The sequence below is a fragment of the Meles meles genome, chromosome 11 (assembly GCF_922984935.1).
Source record: "Meles meles chromosome 11, mMelMel3.1 paternal haplotype, whole genome shotgun sequence".
NCBI lineage: Eukaryota > Metazoa > Chordata > Mammalia > Carnivora > Mustelidae > Meles > Meles meles.
This window is the reverse complement of record NC_060076.1, coordinates 6,727,749-6,745,192: the sequence shown is the minus strand read 5'-3', so window position 1 is coordinate 6,745,192 and position 17,444 is coordinate 6,727,749. Positions and strand designations below refer to the sequence as shown.

General features: G+C 49.6%; 1 protein-coding gene across 7 annotated transcripts in view; it reads right to left on the bottom strand.

Annotated features, from left to right (window-relative positions):
- Window positions 1-17,444, bottom strand: part of KYAT1 (kynurenine aminotransferase 1) — a 35,193-nt gene that overhangs the window by 6,541 nt on the left and 11,208 nt on the right. For 4 of the 7 annotated variants that reach the window (XM_046021744.1, XM_046021742.1, XM_046021745.1 and 1 more), the window contains exons 2-3: window positions 3,717-3,775; window positions 580-727 (exon numbers count right to left, since the gene is read on the bottom strand). In XM_046021744.1, coding sequence (XP_045877700.1) covers window positions 580-727; window positions 3,717-3,769 — 201 coding nt within the window. In that variant the 5' untranslated portion in view covers window positions 3,770-3,775. Of the gene's footprint in view, window positions 1-579; window positions 728-3,716; window positions 3,776-5,771; window positions 5,984-17,444 lie in introns of all 7 variants that reach the window. The other 3 variants (XM_046021741.1, XM_046021740.1, XM_046021746.1) reach the window with 1 other exon arrangement.

The window sequence follows — 17,444 nt, the reverse complement described above, 5'->3', positions numbered from 1 at the left end:
TACCTCTGGGTGGCGGAACTGGACGACACTCCCTCCAGGCAATTCTGATGCAAACCAAAGTTTAAGAAGCATTCACTGTTGTACTAAACCAAGGACTGACAAATATTTACCCTATGACCTTTACAGAAAGAGTCTGGATTTGGAGTCAGATGGGTCAGCAGCTTGTCTTTCGAGACGCAGCTTACATGCCACCTCCTCCAGGAAGCCTTCTCTGGTCTCCCCAGATTTCATTCTCTTCTTCCTGCTCCCACAGCACCCCATCCTCCCCTATTACAGCATATCAAATACCTTTATTTTCTGCTTTTGTTTTGTTTTTTGTCTGCTTTTCCTACTAGACCCTGAGGTCCCAGCTCATGGTTTTTTTTTGTCTGTCTCTCCCCAGACCATGAGCGGTCCCAGGGCCTGGAACAGAGGAGACACTCGGTGAACAATGAACTACAGCCACACTGAGTTCTCTGGGCCCTGCTCCAGAACGCTGATACCCACGTGGGCCTGATGTTCAGAAAGGCCTGACCCCCCCTCCCCCGGGGCCTCCTTAAGGCCTGCATCCCAGGGCCCTGGGGCGAAGCTGAGACTCACAAATGCCTTGGTGTACTGGTTCAGCATGAAGTCACTGTTGAGGGCGAGCTGAAAGGCTTGAATGGCGAAGTCTGGAGGTGGGAAGTCAGGGAAGCCTTGGCCCAAGTTCACGACATCATACTCACTGGCCATTTTGCCAAACTCCACCCTGGGCAACAAACAGAGAGTTGACACCAGGCCACCTGGACCCTGGAGGTGAGCGGCTCTCCCCAGAACAGCATGAACAATGCACTGGGCTCATTCCAGCAAAACTGGGCAGTTAGCGTCTGCCCCAGCCCGAGATCTGTGTGAGGGTCAAAACTGGTCCCTGCTTCGGGATTACGTGGGCCAAGCACTGTGCCAATCCTGAGTCCTATTTTTTTTTTTTTTTGATTTTTAAATTTATTTACTTGACAGACAGAGATCACAAGTAGGCAGAGAGGCAGGCAGAGAGAGAGGGGAAGGCAGGCTCCCCGCTAAGCAGAGAGCGTGACGTGGGGCTCGATCCCAGGACCCTGGGAATCATGACCTGAGCCAAAGGCAGAGGCTTTAACCCACTGAGCCACCCAGGTGCCCCATGAGTCCTATTTTTTTTAAAGTAGGCTCCACGCCCCGCATGGAGCCCAGTGTGGGACTTGAACTCACAACCCTGAGATCAAGACCTGAGTGGAGATGGGGAGCCCGATGCTCCCCTGACTGAGTCCCCAAGGCGGCCCTATCCTACCCATTCCTTAGAAATATTTGTTGAGGGCACCTGGGTGGCTCTGTCAAATAAATAAATAAAATCTTAAAAAAAAAAAAAAGAAATATTTGTTGAGACTTCCTAAGTGGATTTCACGAACTACAGTTTGAAATATGTGCTCAAGGGGCACCTGGGTGGCTCAGTTAAGCCTCTGCTTAGGCTCAGGTCATGATCCCAGGGTCCTGGGATCAAGCCCAGCATCAGGTTTCCTGCTCAGCAGGAAGCCTGCTCCTCCCTCTCCCACTCCCCTTGTGTGTGTTCCCTCTCTTGCTGTCTCTCTCCGTCAAATAAATAAAATATTAAAAAAAAAAAAGGAGAAATATGTGCTCAATAAAAATCTTCCCATACACGTGACATATGTCCTATTCCTGAGTCACAGTGGGGATGGAGATGCTGAGGCTCATAGTGATTTGCCCGAGGACTCCCTGTTCATGCGTGGCCCAACCAGCCTTTGTTTCTACATCGGCTCCAAGCAAAGTTTATGCTCTAAACCATTTGCCTGGACAGATTGGGGTCCCACCAGCCCCCACCATCTGCCATTTCTGGCCCCCGCTGGTGGTCACCTCCTCAGGGAAACAGAGAGAAGCTGAGAGACTGCATGAGGAGGCCGGTGGTGTGTGGTTGCAGATTGGCTGGGGGGTGCAGAGGAGTCAGCCTTGGCTGCATTGAATTTGCATGACAATAAATATTGTTCCATCTAAAACTCCCCAGAGCCCCATAATACTTCTGAAGTTGCTGACGCTCAGAGAGGCTAGTGACCTGCCCAGAGTCACACAGCACCTGAGGGCAGAGCTGAGATGCAAAATTGGGTGGCGGATGTTCCGTGGTAATGGAGATGGAAACTAAGCTCAACTAAGCCCTACAGAGACCAGCTGCCCTCCTGGTTGGGTTCTGAACCTCTCAGGCCACCACTTTGGGGTTAGCAGGAATCTCAAGCCCTTTTTTGTCCAGACTCACATGGCCCTCATCCCTCTGACACCCCCCCCTCCTGTCCTCTACATTCTCCCCATGTCTGCTTCTACTCCGCCCTGCCTTTGCCATGAGACTTGGCCTCCCCTGGCCTCAACCTTCCCTTCTGTATAATGGGGGTGTTGGGTTCAAGAGACTGCTGGGTCTGCGAGTCAGGAAAGCGTCTTGCTGCCTCTCCCAGCCTGTCTCCTAGTCCAAGTTGGACTTTACCTTATCTGCAAAGGCCCACGAAGCTGCCCAGCCTCCCTCACAGACAGGACAGAAGGTGGCACAACCGAGAGGGGCAGTCAGACACTAGAGGGGTTTTGGGTCTGACTCCTCTATCCCAAACACCATGGAGTATCAGGCAGAGGATCTCTGCAAATCACAAAGTACATGGGCAGGGGGCACAGAGGAGGGTGTTGAAAGAAAAAAAATGGTTGGGCGGGGGGCTCCTGGGTGGCTCAGTCGGTTGAGCGTCCAACTCCTGATTTCGGCTCAGGTTCTGCTCCCTAGGTCGCGAGATTGAGCCCTGAGCCGTGCTCTGTGCTGGACAAGGAGCCTGCCTAGGAGTTTCTCTCCCTCTGCCCAACCCCTCGCCTTTCACCCCTCTGGCGTGAGCACACCTGCTCTCCCTGAAAGAAAGAAAGAAAGAAAGAAAGAAAGAAAGAAAGAAAGAAAGAAAGAAAGAAAGAAAGAAAAGTACTCCCATGTTTTATAAAACCAACAGCCAACAACTTTTTTTTGAAAGTACAGGGATGTCGGGGGCGTGGCTGGCTCCGTGGGTAGAGCGTGTGACTCTGGATCTTCTGAGTCTGCGCCGCTGGCCAAAGGTGGGGGTGGGGGTGGGGGCGGTTAGGAAAAATCCCTGCATTTTTCTTACACACCTTCTTACTTCATCCATTGTATTACTAGTAACCACGCGCACAGGCGTCTTTCAAATTTAGAACAAGTCAACAGAGAAAAGAAATTAACTTCAGCTCATGTCCAGTGCAGAGCTGACTGTATTTTACGTTATCTTACTTAATTTTACTCTGTACTAAGTGGGAAATAAAATCCCTGGAAAGCCCCAAGCCTGATGCCTTCATACAGCATTTCATTCATTTCATTTCATACGTCGATACAGCATTTCATACAGCGTTTCGCCTTATCCTCCCAAGGCCCTTCAAGGTAGATGGAATTAGCTCCACTTTGCCGCTGGGGAGCTGAGGTTCAGAGCAGGTGTCACTGTCCACCTCCCCCACCCCCACCCCGCGCCCCAGCCAAGAGCGAGGTGAAGCTGAGATTGGAACCCAAGCCCGTGGCTCCCAGTCTCACCTCTCCCAGGCTGTGGCTGCAAACCTCAGTCCCAGCACGGCGGCCGTCCTGGGTACCCCCGAGTTAATGAAGACCCAGATCCCCCCAGCCCTGTACCACCCTCACGCCCGAGAGGGGACCCCACACGCTTCCCCAGCCCTGCGGAGCTCACCATGGGTTGTGGTCAATCCCGTCCAGCCGACGAGCCTGGAGCCGCTTGGCCATGGCGAACTGGAAACAGAGCGAGCGGAAGGTCAGAGTGCTGGAGATGGGCTTTTTTCCGACCACAGCCCCCGCCCCCTCGAGGCAGAGGTGCAGATCGGCACTCCCCCGGAGCCCGCCTCTGGGCCTGGCTCCGCCCCATTCCAGCGGCCCCGCCCCCATCAGCCCCCACCCACCAGCCCCGGCTCCGCGGGTCCTGAGACTCAGACCAGATTAAGACTAGATTCAGACCAGTCAGGCCCGCTGGGAAGGAGGAGGGGCGGGGAGGAAGGCAACAGGGTGGCCAACGTGCAGCCTGCGTTTAGGACGGCCGCTTCCCTTTAGGACGGCCAGGCTAAACTCAGAACAACGTGGCTGGGCCCATTTTATAGATGAGAAAAATCACATTTTTAAAAAATAAATTTTTAGGGCGCCTGGGTGGCTAAGTTAAGTGTCTGCCTTTGGCTTGGGTCATGATCCCAGGGTCTTGGGATCGAGCCCCTCATCGGGCTCCCTGCTTGGCGGGGAGCCTGCTTCTGCCTCCCCCACTTCCCCTGCTTGTGTTCCCTCTCTCGCTATCGCTATCGTTCTCTCTGTCAAATAAAAAAATAAAGTCTTTAAAAAATATTTTTTTTAAAGTAAACGTTATGCCCCACATGGGGCTCCAACTCACGACCCTGAGATCAAGAGTCTCATGGTCCTCCAACTGAAGCGGCCAGGTGTCCAAGAAAAATCATGCTTTAGAAGAATATTTATCAATGTGAAGTGCTAACATCAATAAAACGGGCTACAAAACAGTACATGCAGTATGATTATGTTTTGTAAAAAAAAAAAAAAATACCCTACTACGTATTTATATACACGTACAGTTTTCTATGACCATATAGGAATAGGTGAAAAAAAGTTTGGAAGATAAATACATCAAAATGTTAACAAGGATTCTCTTTGGGTGGTGGAATTATAGGTGATTTAACTACATGTGTGTGCTTTTCCTTCTTTCTTTCTTTCTTTCTTTCAAGTTTATGTATTTAAGTAATGTCTACACCCAAAGTGGGGCTTGAACTCATAACCCTGAGATCAAGAGTTGCATGCTCTTCCAGCTGAGGCAGCCGGGCACCCCATGTGCATATTTTTCTATGGTTCCATTTTTTTTTTTTTTTTGTATGGAGATCACACCATATGGGATTGATTCTGATATGTGCTTTTTTTTTCCCCCTTGCACGTTCTCTGTATTCAAACGTATCTCAGAATCTCCAGCATGAGTCAGATTGCCATTTCCCGTCCCCTTTACTAGCCCATACAATAACAGCGTATCATTGATGGGATCGTGGTTTCAATGCTATAAGGAATTACTGTTGAATTGGGGATACATCATATTTGAGAAGATAGAGGGGCGTCTGGCTGGCTCAGTCAGTAGAACATGACTACTAATCTCGGGGTTGTGAGTTCAAGATCCATGTTGGATGTAGAGATTACTTAAAAATAAAATCTTAAAAGTACATACAATGAAGATGAGGTTGGGGGGGAGGTGTGAGGGTGCATGTTGGGGCGAGGGAAGTTTGAGAAGGTTGGGGTGGGGTAAGGGGTACCGGGGTGCAGAGGCATAGAGAGAGAGAGAACAAAGGAGGTGAATGGAGGTGAATGAGAATAGGAAGGAGGTAAATATAATGCAAGCACAGACACTTGGGGGAACTCAACGGAGTGATCCTCGAGTATGTCACACGGTAATTGCATTAAGTGAGGAAACAGTGCCTGTTTTTGGACTTATGTATAATGTATTCCTCAGCAATGTCTACTGAGCACCTACTGTGTACTGAACACTGGGCTGGGCTTAGGGGATGAAGGGGAGGCAGCACAGCTCCAAGTTCAAGGTTAGAGGAAAGAGCAAGCAAGGCGTTCCCTCCAGGCTAGAGTCAAGGAAGGCGTCCTGAAAGAGGGAAGTCATGCACAGCTTTGAAGCCGGGACCATGCCAGATCATGTGGGCTCTGGGCTGGGCAGCAAAACACGTGGGATTAGAGCACTTACAGTCTGGTGCAAGCACCGAGTGAGAGAAGTTCCAGCCTTCTTTCTCTGGAAGAGCCCGGCCAGGTGCAAATAGATGGCAGCCACATTCCTGAACATGCCTCCCGGGGCCTTGGGACACTGGTGATTTCTCCTCCAGAGGCAGAGGAGAGGGAGGAGAACGCTCTGGCCAAAAAATGGCTCCAAGGCCAGGGTATGGATCCCACACCACAGCTCTAACAATAACAACAACAACAACAACAGCAGCAACAATAAGAGCTAATATTTATTGACTGGTCACTGTGTGCCAGGCATGGCAACAAGTGCTTTCTTGCATGATTATCCCTCACACCGACAACCCCCTGACCCCCAGCAACCAGAGGGATCCTTTCAAAATGTAAATTACCTCTAACAGAAGAAAAAAAAAAAAAGATCCCCGTGAAGATCATGGATGACCCCTAACAGCACAGGGAGAGTCGACCCCACATTATGTTCTGGGTCTGGAAACACACACACCTCCTGCAAATTACCTCTGTGCTAAAACCAAATCTAGATCAGATCATGCCACTGGGCTACTAAAACACAAGGGATAGAAGAATATGTTAAATGATACCATGGAGAGGTGATCCACAAATGACTTTGTTTCTTCAACAAATAAAGTGCAGGGGTTAAAAGGTCCAGGGCAGGATAGATGGAAAGAAACTTACATTTAAAAAATGAATGCAAAAAAAAAGAATGCCTTGAAAAGGAAGAAAAACGTTGGAGGGCTTGATGCACAATTTCAAAGCTTACAAGAACCAAGAAAGGATGATATTAGCATAAGGACAGACATATAAGTCAATGGAATCAAAGTGAGAGTCCAGAAATAAGACTCTCCCACGGTCAGTGGTCATATGGTCACTTGCCATATGACAAGAGTGCAAAGAAAATTCAATGTGGAAAGAACAGTCTTTCAACCAATGGTGCTTGGACAAGGATATTCACAGGCAGAAGAGTGAATGTGTACCCCTACCTCAAACCATACACAAAACTAACACATTGTAGATCATGGATCTAAACACAAGAGATAAAGCTATAAAACTCCCAGAAGAAAACAGGAGACTGTCTTTGTGATCTTGAGTTAGAAGATGGTTTTGTAGGTACGACACCAAAAGCGTGGGCAACAAAAGAAAAAAACAGATACAAGGGACTTTCCCCGAATCAAAAGCTTCTGTGCCTCAAAGGATACCATCAACAGAGTGAAAAGATAAAAGTATGGGGATAAGTATTTGCAAATCATGAATCTGAATTTCTCCAAGGAAGATTACACAAATGGCTAATAGGCCCATGAAAAGGTGTTCAGCATCCTTAGTCACTGGGTAAATGCCATTTCGCACCACTAGAATGGCTACAGCAAATATCGGGGGTAATTACAAGTGTTTCAAGGATATATAAAGCTTATCAGCTAGAGACTTGCATGGCAAAACACATTCTCCTTATTTTTATTCTTTAGAGATTTTACTTATTTATTTATTTGAGAGAGGGAGAGAGAGCATGAGCGACGGGTGGGAGGGGCAGAGGGAGAGGGACAAGCAGGCTGCCCACGGAGCCTCAAGCTTGACCCCAGGACCCGGAGATCATGACCTGAGCTGAAGTCAGATGCATAACCGACTGAGCCACCCAGGTGCCCCGCAAACTCTCTGGAAAGTAGGAACAAAATTCAAAGAAATCTCTATCACCACTTCCTTTCACCACTGTGTTGGAAATCCCAGCTGGTGGGACAAGAAAAGGAAATTACATGTATAAGACCCGAAAGAAATAACACCCCAGTATTTGCAAGGGGATACAGTTAACTACACACAATAATTCAAATATACAAACTGGTAAAATTAACGAACGCTCAGCAAGGCGGCTGCTTTTAAGATCAAAATGGGAAAATAAATGGCATTGCTACCCCTTCCCCAAAATGCTGGCTTTCTCTTTCTTCGGCCCTACGGCCTACAGGTGTATTAAATACCCCTGGGCACCAGGAAAACACACACACAAAAGACAAACACACAAGTCAGAGGATAATAAATGTCTAAAGATGCTTCAAGGATGTTGAGAAACTGAAAGCCTGGTAATTGCTTCTGGGAATGTAAGTGGCGTAGCTATTATGCAAAACGGTCTGGCAGGTCCTCTCAATAATAAACATAGAACTACTTAAGATATGACCCAGCAACTCCATTCCTAGGTATGTAACCCGGAGAAGTGAAAACGTGTGCTCACGCGCAGACTTGTGCGTGCATGTTTGTACCAGCATTATAAAGTGGTAGCCACCTGAGTGTCCGCTACAGGATGGTAATAAAATGTGGTAGATCCATGGGATGGAAAACCATTTGGCAATAAAAGGGGAGGGAGTTCTGACACCTGCTGCAACACGGGTGAGCCTTGACAGCATGGTGCTGAGTAAAAGAAGCCACTCACCAAAGACCACACGTTATATGATTCCATTTATACTAAGCAGGCAAGGCTCTCGAGATAGAGAGTAGATCGGTGGATTGTCTTGGGCTGGGGGTGGGAGGGTGGGGTTGGGAATGCGGACAGACCTCTACGGTTACTGGGTATCTTTTCGGCCTAATGAAAATGTTCTGAAGTTAGACGGTGGTGTGGCTATGCTAAAAACAGTGAACGGTATACTTGTGAACGGTACACTTGGAACGGTTGAATTATACGGTATGAGCATATCATTATATCTCAATAAAATGTTTGTTTTCTAAATCACCAAGGTTGGGGTGCCTGGCTGGCTCAGCTGATAGAACGTGCAACTCTTGATCTTCGGGTCATAGGTTTGAGCCCCATGTTGGGTGTAGAGATTAGTTAAAAATACAAAATCTTTAGGGACGCCTGCATAGCTCAATCAGATAGGTGTCTGACTCTTTTTTTTTTTTTTTAAAGATTTTATTTATTCATTTGAGAGAGAGAGAGAGAGCCCGACATGGGGTTCGATCCCAGGACCTGGAGGACATGAGACGAGCCGAAGGCAGACACCCAACCATCTGAGCCACCCCGGTGCCCCACCCCCCAGTTTTTTTCAGTTGTCGGACTCTTGATCTCAGGGTTGTGAGCTCATGCCCAGCGCAGAGCCTACTTAAAAAAATAATAATAACAATAATAAATAAAATAAATAAATAACCTGTAAAAAATAAAAATAAAATAAAAATCACTAAGGTTTTTTTTTTTTTCTTTTTTAAAGGCAGTATCCTTGTGATGGCCACAACAATGTGTGTCTCTGCCAGGAGCCTAACTGACTGAGGAAACGGTGAGGGCTCCATCCTGAGTCCTCGGTGCTGGGTCTATACCTCCATGTGCTTCCCTGGCTGTTCCTTCCAGTGTCTGGAAGACAGCGAGGCCGACTGTCGCTGGGAGACGGAGCACTTCCAAGGACTCCCACTGGTTTTGCTAAAATTTTCTTTTTAAAAAAATTTTATTTATTTTTAAAGATTTTCTGTACTTATTCATGAGACCGGGGGGCGGGGGCAGGGGGCAGGTAGGCAGAGGCAGAGGGAGAAGCAGGCTCCTCACTGAGCAGGGAGCCCGATGCAGGGCTCAAACTTAGGACCTTGGGATCATGACCTGAGCTGAAGGCAGATGCTTAACTGACTGAGCCATCCAGGCGCCCTTGCTGAAATTTTCTGAGAATTGCACTGCCGTCTGAGACTTTTCCTTCCAGCCTTCCTTCCTTCCATCTCTCTTCCAGGGGAGTCAGAACACGGCACTGAAAAAGAGGTGAGGGTTTGGGGACCTCGGGGGGGGGGGGGGCGCTCTCAAAGAGACCCAGCAAGCAAATGCAACATATGACCCTTAACTGGATCCGGGATTGGTGACAGGAACAGTGAAAGTTCCTAAAGGGTATCTGGGGCACAGCTGTGGCATATCTGAACATGGCCTGTCCATCGGAGGGCATGACTGGTCAATTTCTTTGAGGGTGATAACGAGCGGCGTTCATATGGGGGGATGGAATTCTTAGGAGGCACGTGAAGTATTTAGGAGTGAAGGGCCGGGATGTCTGCAACTTGCTTTCAAAAGATTCAGAGGGGAGCCTGCGTGGCTCGGATGGTTAAACTTCTGCCTTTCGCTCAGATTGTAATCTCCCGGTCCTGGGATGGAGCCCCATGTAGGGAATCTCAGCGAGGAAACAGCTTCTCCCTCTGCCTCTCCCCCCTGCTTGTGCTCTCTCTCTCGCAGATGAACAAATAAAATCTTTGAAAAAATAACAATAAGCACTTATTATCTTAAAGTTGCTTTGGTCAGAACACATCTACTAAAAAAGAAAAGATTCAGCAAAGACATTCAGAAACAAGGGCAGGGCAGAGAGAGGCGTTCGCAAATGCCATTGGTCCACGCGAGCAAGGGCTGAATGTGGGTGCTAGGCAGACGTGTGGCCACTGCACGGTTCTTTCTCCTTTTCTGTAGGTCCGACTTGGTCAAAACAGAAGGCTGAGAGGCAAAGGAGACCCCCGAATGCAGTGTGTGTGGTGAGGAAACAGAAGGCAAGCCCAGAACAAATCAGAAGCTGACACCCCACAACGCCCCCTCCCCCAACCCACGGGATACATGGGACATTCCTCTATATCTTGAGCTCTGGGTTGCCCTAAAGGCAAAACAAACAGTTAACTCATGAGGTCACAGTCCTGCAGGACCTGAATCTCCCTCAGTTTACAAATGTCCTGGTGATTTACAAGGAAGAAGCTTTACTTATCAATAGCCTGACTTCCAGAGACCCGTAAGTCAGTTTCCCGAAGCCCTAACATCACCGTCCCCTCCATAAAATTGAGGGAGGCTGAGGCAGGAGGAAAGGTCAATAAAATAATTTCTTTTAAACCTGCAGCTCATTGACAAGGATGTGTGATAGGAGGAAGCTCCCGACTGTCTTACTCTCAATGCCTTACTAGAAGGAAAACCAACTTTGACAAATAGCAAAGCCTCCGGGATCCTGTGTGTCTTCTTTGATACATGAAAGTTCTTTCTCGAAACCTCCCTTTTTCCTTACCTCCCCCAAGCCCCATAGTCTATAACCAGTCGCCCCTCACAACCCGGGGCAGCAGCTTTTCCTGGCCACGGGTCCTGTCCCCGTGCTTTAATAAAATGACCTTTTTGCACCAAAGACGTCTCAAGAATTCTTTCCGGTCGTCGGTTCCAGACTCTACCCCGCTGAACCTCATCTATACTCATTCTAGAACCACATCACATGGGCATCTGGGATTGGGATCCACAAAACTCCCGGCTATAAATGGTGCCCCCTGCCATCCTGGCCCCCTCCCCCGTGGGGCAAGCACTCAAGAAAAACTCACCAAGGTGTTTATTCCTTATCAATCTCTTGGGGAATGTCTGGAAAATCTGGTAACTGATTGAGTAAGCGGGGTTACGGGAAAGGGAAGAACGGGCTAAACTGGACCTCTTTCACCCGAGGATACGGGTCTCAGAGCCAGAGACAGAGAGATACAGAGAGAGACAGACAGAAGGCTCACCCTGGGGGTTGCATGTGGAGAAGACCCCACCTCTGCCTGGGGGGTGGGATCTGGGGGCTGGGTGTGGAGGGGGGGTGAACCAGAGAGAAAGAGGCTGCTTGGTTTTGAGCTGGTCACCTCAGGTTCCCCAGGTATTGGGGCTCCAGCCTCCTTGAGACCCTATACCACCCTCCCGTCCCCCCCATGCTTGACTACTTAGTTCTCATTTCAGGTTCGAAACCTGAAGGTTAGTTCTCATTTCAGGTCCTGTGCCAGGCAGGAAAGGCTGGGTAGATCATACCATCCTTAGGCACTGTCACTCAAGGGTGGTCCTCGGGAGCGGGCTGTGGGGCCCGGGTGGGAATGCCCCCCAGCAAAGCTTCATTAGACTTGCAAATATCTAGACATCTGCTGTGTGGGCTCCATTGAGGGTCCCCAAATGTTAGGGGTGAGTCTGAGAGACAAATGTGAACATTGACTGGGTAACGTACGATATGAAGAAATCAGTAATTTATTGGCTGTGCTAATGGTATTGGGGATTTCTTTCTTTCCTTGTAACAGTCCTTATATTTTAGAAATGTCTCTTTTTTTTTAAGATTTTATATATATATATATTTTAAAGATTTTATTTATTTGTTTGACAGAGAGAGACACAGTGAGAGACGGAACACAAGCAGGGGGAGTGGGAGAGGGGGAAGCAGGCTTCCCGCTGAGCAGAGAGCCCGAGGGGGGGGGGGGGGGACACGACACGACTCGATCCCAGGAATCCGGGATCATGACCTGAGCCGAAGGCAGATGCTTAACCGACTGCGACTGAGCCACCCAGGCGCCTTAGAGATGTCTCTCGAAGTACTGACAACATAATATCTGGGATTTGCTTCAAAATGATCCAGATGGTGGAAGTAGGAAGCGGACGGGGGAAAAGAGGGAGTAAGCCAGGCCATGGGTGAGACTGGGCGGGTCAGCACACTCTACTCAACTTTTTGTATGTATTTCGAAGGTTCCACACGTCTGAGGTGGAAGTCACAGCCACAACATGGAAGGAGCCTGGGCCTGTGATAATCGGGGAACCATCGGTGATCTCTGGACTTGGGGGGAGGGGATGGATCTTGTTCAAGATGCTGTGATTTTGTTCTCTTTTTCATTAACAGGACATTAGGCCTCATGGCTAAACCCTCATCAGTGCCCTCAGCCGCAGGAGCTCCGCAGAGACTGAGAAGCTGCGGTGAGGGAACGCATGCCAGGGGGTCTGGGGTCTCAGTGAGAGACTGTGGGAACCTATTATGGAATTTGGACTTGGGAGAAGTAATTTGGGGGAGGCTCCAGGGAAGCTAGATCGGTGTTTTCAAAAGCAGGGATCACTTTATGGCTGGATACCACAATAATCTTTTTTTTTTTTTTAAGATTTAATTTATTTATTTAACAGAGAGAGAGAGATTACAAGTAGGCAAAGCAGCAGGCGGGGGGGGTGGGGTGGGGTGGGGGTGGGGGTGGGCGTGGGGGGGTAGGAAGCAGGCTCCCTGGTGAGCAGAGAGCCCGATGCGGGGCTTGATCCCAGGACCCTGAGATCATGACCTGAGCCAAAGGCAGAGGCTTAACCCACTGAGCCACCCAGGCGCCCCACAATAATCTTTTTTTAAAGGTTTTATTAATTAATTTATTTGAGAGAGAGTGTGCGTGAGCGAGGGGAGGGGCAGAGGGAGAGGGACAAGCAGACTCCCCGCTGAGCACGGAGCCACAGGCAGGGCTCAGTCTCAGGACCTGCAGATTATGACTTGAACCTAAATCAAGAGTTGGACGCTCAACCCACTGAGCCATCCAGGCGCCCCCCAATAATCATATCTATAGGGAGGCAGGTTCAAGCGAGGCTGGCTATACTTGGAGAAGCAGCCACCCAGGTGTGCCAGGAGAGGGGGGCGCTGGGTTTCCCGTGGCTTTGACGATGTTCCTGTCGGTTTGTGTTCGGACGTGATTGCAGAGTGTTGTGTTTTTTTCTTCTGGATTTCTTATGGTCGCAGCGTGGCCTTGTCTGATACTGGTGTTCTGGGCAGTTGTGTTCAACACAAGTCCTATCTGTGGGTGTCAGGCCAGCTCCTGGATTCTAGAGGCTGCTTTTCTCTTCCTAAATCCTCCTCCTAAGAATAAAATCCAAAATCTTTACCATGTTCTAGAAGGTCCTGTGAAATCAGCTATGAGGCCACCTGTTCCAGCCATGTCCTGCCACTGTCCCTTTCGCTTGCTGTCCACCCCTGGCCATACTTGCCACTTCCGTCTACCTATTAGTTGTGGCCCTATATCCACTCTCCCTCTAGAGCAGCGTCGGCAGACTTTTTCTGTACTGGGCCACAGTATCTACTGTGGGCTTTGCAGGACCTACAGCGTCTGTCATAGCTCCTCAGCTGTGGCAGGGGGAGTCTGCTTCTCCCTCTCCCTCTGCCCCACTCTCCTGCTCATGCTTCCTCTTGCTCTCTTCCTCAAAAAAAAAAAAAAAAAAAAAAAAAAAAAAAAAAATCTTAAAAAAAACCGTATTAACAAGCCCTGGTGGCAGACCAGGGTTGGACTGTGGACCCTCCTAGCGTCTCGAACTCTCAGGCATGTCCACGCTGGGCCTCCAGCAATTTGTCCATTATGTTTAGGTTTTCGACCCCCGGAATTGGTCCACGTGGAGGTCTCTGCTCCCCTAAGTCATGATTGTCTGTATCTGCTGGTTTGTCTAATTTTGGAGACAATGGTTTGCCCCTGTGACTTCCTTTCTCAAATGGGCCTAAGGTGGTGATTTTTCGATTTGGCCAGCTTTCTGCTTGCGAGGATGGAGGGATGACTTTCAAGCTCTTTATACACAGGACTGGAAACCGGAAGTCCAATGAAACCTGCCTGTTCATGGAATTTCATCACTACCCGTGGAATGCTCTAGCTTCATTACGAAAGAGAAATAAGCGAAAATAATTCATAACGCAATAGTCAGGCTTGCCCACTCTAGAAGATTCCATGAAGTAGATAGCTGCTTGCGCCTGTTTGTAAGAAGTAAGGTCAGCCTGACCAGGGCAGCTACCCAGCTAGTCCCTCCTTAACCCCGACGCAGCCCAACCTCTTCCCCTGGGGTCTTTCAAAGCATCTCAGAGCACTGACAGGCAGCCACTGTCCAACGGCGGGGCACTGATGCCCCCAAGAACTGTCTCCTTCATTCATCCTGCAAGTGTTTCCTTATAAGTACAAAGACATGTTATGGTTTGAACTGTGTCCTCCGAAAGTGTATGTTGAAGACGCCCGGCATCCGTGAGTGGAAACAGGGTCTTTGTAGATGTGATCTATGTAGAATAAGGTCATACTGGATTCGAGTGGCCTTACTCCAGGATGACTGGTGTCCTTCGAGGAGGGGAGAAGAGACACAGACACACACGCAAAAGGCGATGGGAAGACAGAGGCAGAGATGGGGGTTGGGGAGGTGTCCGCAGGCCAGGGAGCTCCATGGATTGTTGGCAACACCACAAGCTAAGAGAAAACCATGGGGCGGATTGACCTCTAGAGGCTTTGAGAAAGCATGACCCTGCTGACACCTTGATTTGGGATCTCTAGTCTCCAGAGCAGTGAAAGAAAAACTTTTGTGTAAAACCACCCAGCTTGGCGGGACTTCGGGCCGGCAGCTCCTGGAAACTAACGCAATGGGACACCAGAGGGCGCTCCAGGCACGGGCTGGGGGAACCTGGGCGTTTGGGAGGGCTCCCTGGAGGAAGTGGCATTACCACGAAGCCCCAAAGCAGGGAGAGTGAGCCTGGCGGAGAGGGCGGTGCAAAGGCCCAGGAGTGGAGGAGGGCTGGGAGATGTCAGGGGCTGAGAAGTCGTCTGGCCAGAGTTGATGCTCTAGTTTCTCAAAACTGAGTCACTTCCCAGGGGAATCCTGCAGGAAGCACTCCCTGACCGCTGTAGCTAAAAACCAGAGCTTGGAGCAACAAAAGGTAGTGTAATTATTATCTGAGGAAGGACATTCCACAGGGTGTCATATGGGGTGGGGGGAGGCGTCACTGTGCCTCAGCCTCACTCAGCCAGGGGACATGAAGTCCATGGTCAGGTCTGAGTGTAGTGCTGGTCACAGGAGGCACCTTCTGCCTGTTGCAGTGTTCTAGGGGGACCGGCTGTCCTGCTTGCTCAGGATTAAGGGGTTTCTTGGGACCAGGACCATCCTGGGCACATGGGGACAGTTGGTCTCCCTGCCGAATACAGGGATGGCTGCCCTGTTCTGGGCCCGATGTCCTGCTGATTCCTCCAGAGGGACCCTCTTCTGTCTCCTGACCCAAATCTCCTGATGTCCAGCAGAACGATCCGCTCTCTGACACCCTTACCCACATCATTCCACATCTGTGAATTCTGTCCTTTCTCCTAAAGTGACAGTACCTCCTCTGCCCTAAATTATACCTCTGTCATCTCACTGGATTCCAGTGGTAGGGCTAATATTAACACAGTCAGCGATCAGCTCTAATCTCCCGAGCGCTTATTTTGTACCAGGCACTGCGCTACCTGGTGACTCCGTATGTCATCAGACTCTTTTAACAGCCCTGGAAAGCAGGTGCTTTCCTCACCTCCATTAATAGGCAAAGACACTGGTAATAATGATAAAATAACAAGGAACACTCATACTGAGCTCCCGGAGATTGGAAGGGGATCTGCAACACCCAATGCCCAGCACAGGGCAGAGGGTCACACCCCCAAGGGAAAAGATCCCAGCTCATGGCTCTCGCCCCTCCTCTGCCACCACCACAGACCCTCACCCACCCTGGGCACTGCCTACCCTGGGGAAAGGAGGTGCCTTGGAGTAACCTGGCTCCACAGAGGGCAAAGAGAGCCCGTGCTGGATGAGGATGTGCGGAAGCAGTCGCGTCACCTCAGGGCTGGAGCTGGACACCAGGAACCGCTTCTGCAGCAGACTGCCCGGGCAGGGGGTGGCTGGTGTGTGCGCGCTGGGGCAAGTCTCAGGCCATGGGAGTGAGCATCACACTGTACCATCCGTGGGGCAGTTCTGTCCTACTGTTGCCAAACTCCGTGCCTGCCCAGGACTGGGCCCTGAATAATTCCCTGGAGAGAGGATTAGAACATAGACTTCGGGGTGCCTGGGTGGCTCAGTGGGTTGAGCCTCTGCCTTTGGCTCAGGTCATGAGCCCAGGGTCCTGGGATCCAGCCGAGCCCCAAGTCAGGCTCCCCGCTCAGTGGGGAGTCTGCTTCTCCCTCTTTCTCTCCTTCTGACCACCCCCCACCTGCTTATGCTCTCTCTCCATCTCAAATAAATAAAATAAAATCTTAAAAAAAAAAAAAAAGCAGGGGGCACCTGGGTGGCTCAGTGGGTTAAGCCTCTGCCTTCAGCTCGGGTCATGATCTCAGGGTTCTGGGATCAAGCCTCACATCGGGCTCCCTGCCCAGCGGGGAGCCTGCTTTCCCTCTCTCTCTGCCTGCCTCTCTGCCTACTTGTGATCCCTCTCTCTGTCAAATAAATATATTAAAAAAAAAAAAAAGCAGGGGCGCCTGGGTGGCTCAGTGGGTTAAGCCTCTGCCTTCGGATCAGTTCATGATCTCAGGGTCCTGGGATCGAGCCCCACATGGGGCTCTCTGCTCAGCAGGGACCCTGCTTCTCCCTTTCTGCCTGCTTCTCTGCCTACTTGTGATTTCTCTCTCTGTCAAATAAATAAAAGAAAATCTTAAAAAAAAAAAAAAGCAGCACAGACAAATGGATCCTCAGGGGCAGATACTCAATGGGAAATAAGGGATTTTGGTAAAGTCTCTCATATTTTATGGATGGAGATACTAATGACCAGGGAGGAGAAATGAACAGGCCAGGTTCTACCAGGACATGGTCATCTGAGTCACAGTCCTGGCATTTTTCTCATCTCTGCAGGCTGGCTGTTCCAGAAGACATTATGCACTAGGCAGAGAGTAAGCTGCTACATAAACTTTCACTGAATGACAGAATGAATGTCTATTACTCTCACCAGACAGCGAGCTCGGTCAGATGAGGACTCTCCTCTGTTTATCTTTTTATCATCACCGCTTGGCTCAGGGCCTGCCACACAACAGGTGCATATCTTTTCATTGTCCCAGCAAATTTTTATTGGATTTCTATTACCTGCTATGCCTGTGCCCTACGCCACCAGATATATTAACAGGGAACAGGATACGTTCCTTTTCTTCAAGGAGCACACGGTCTAATGAAGGAGACAAGTAATGAGGCCATTTTAATTTA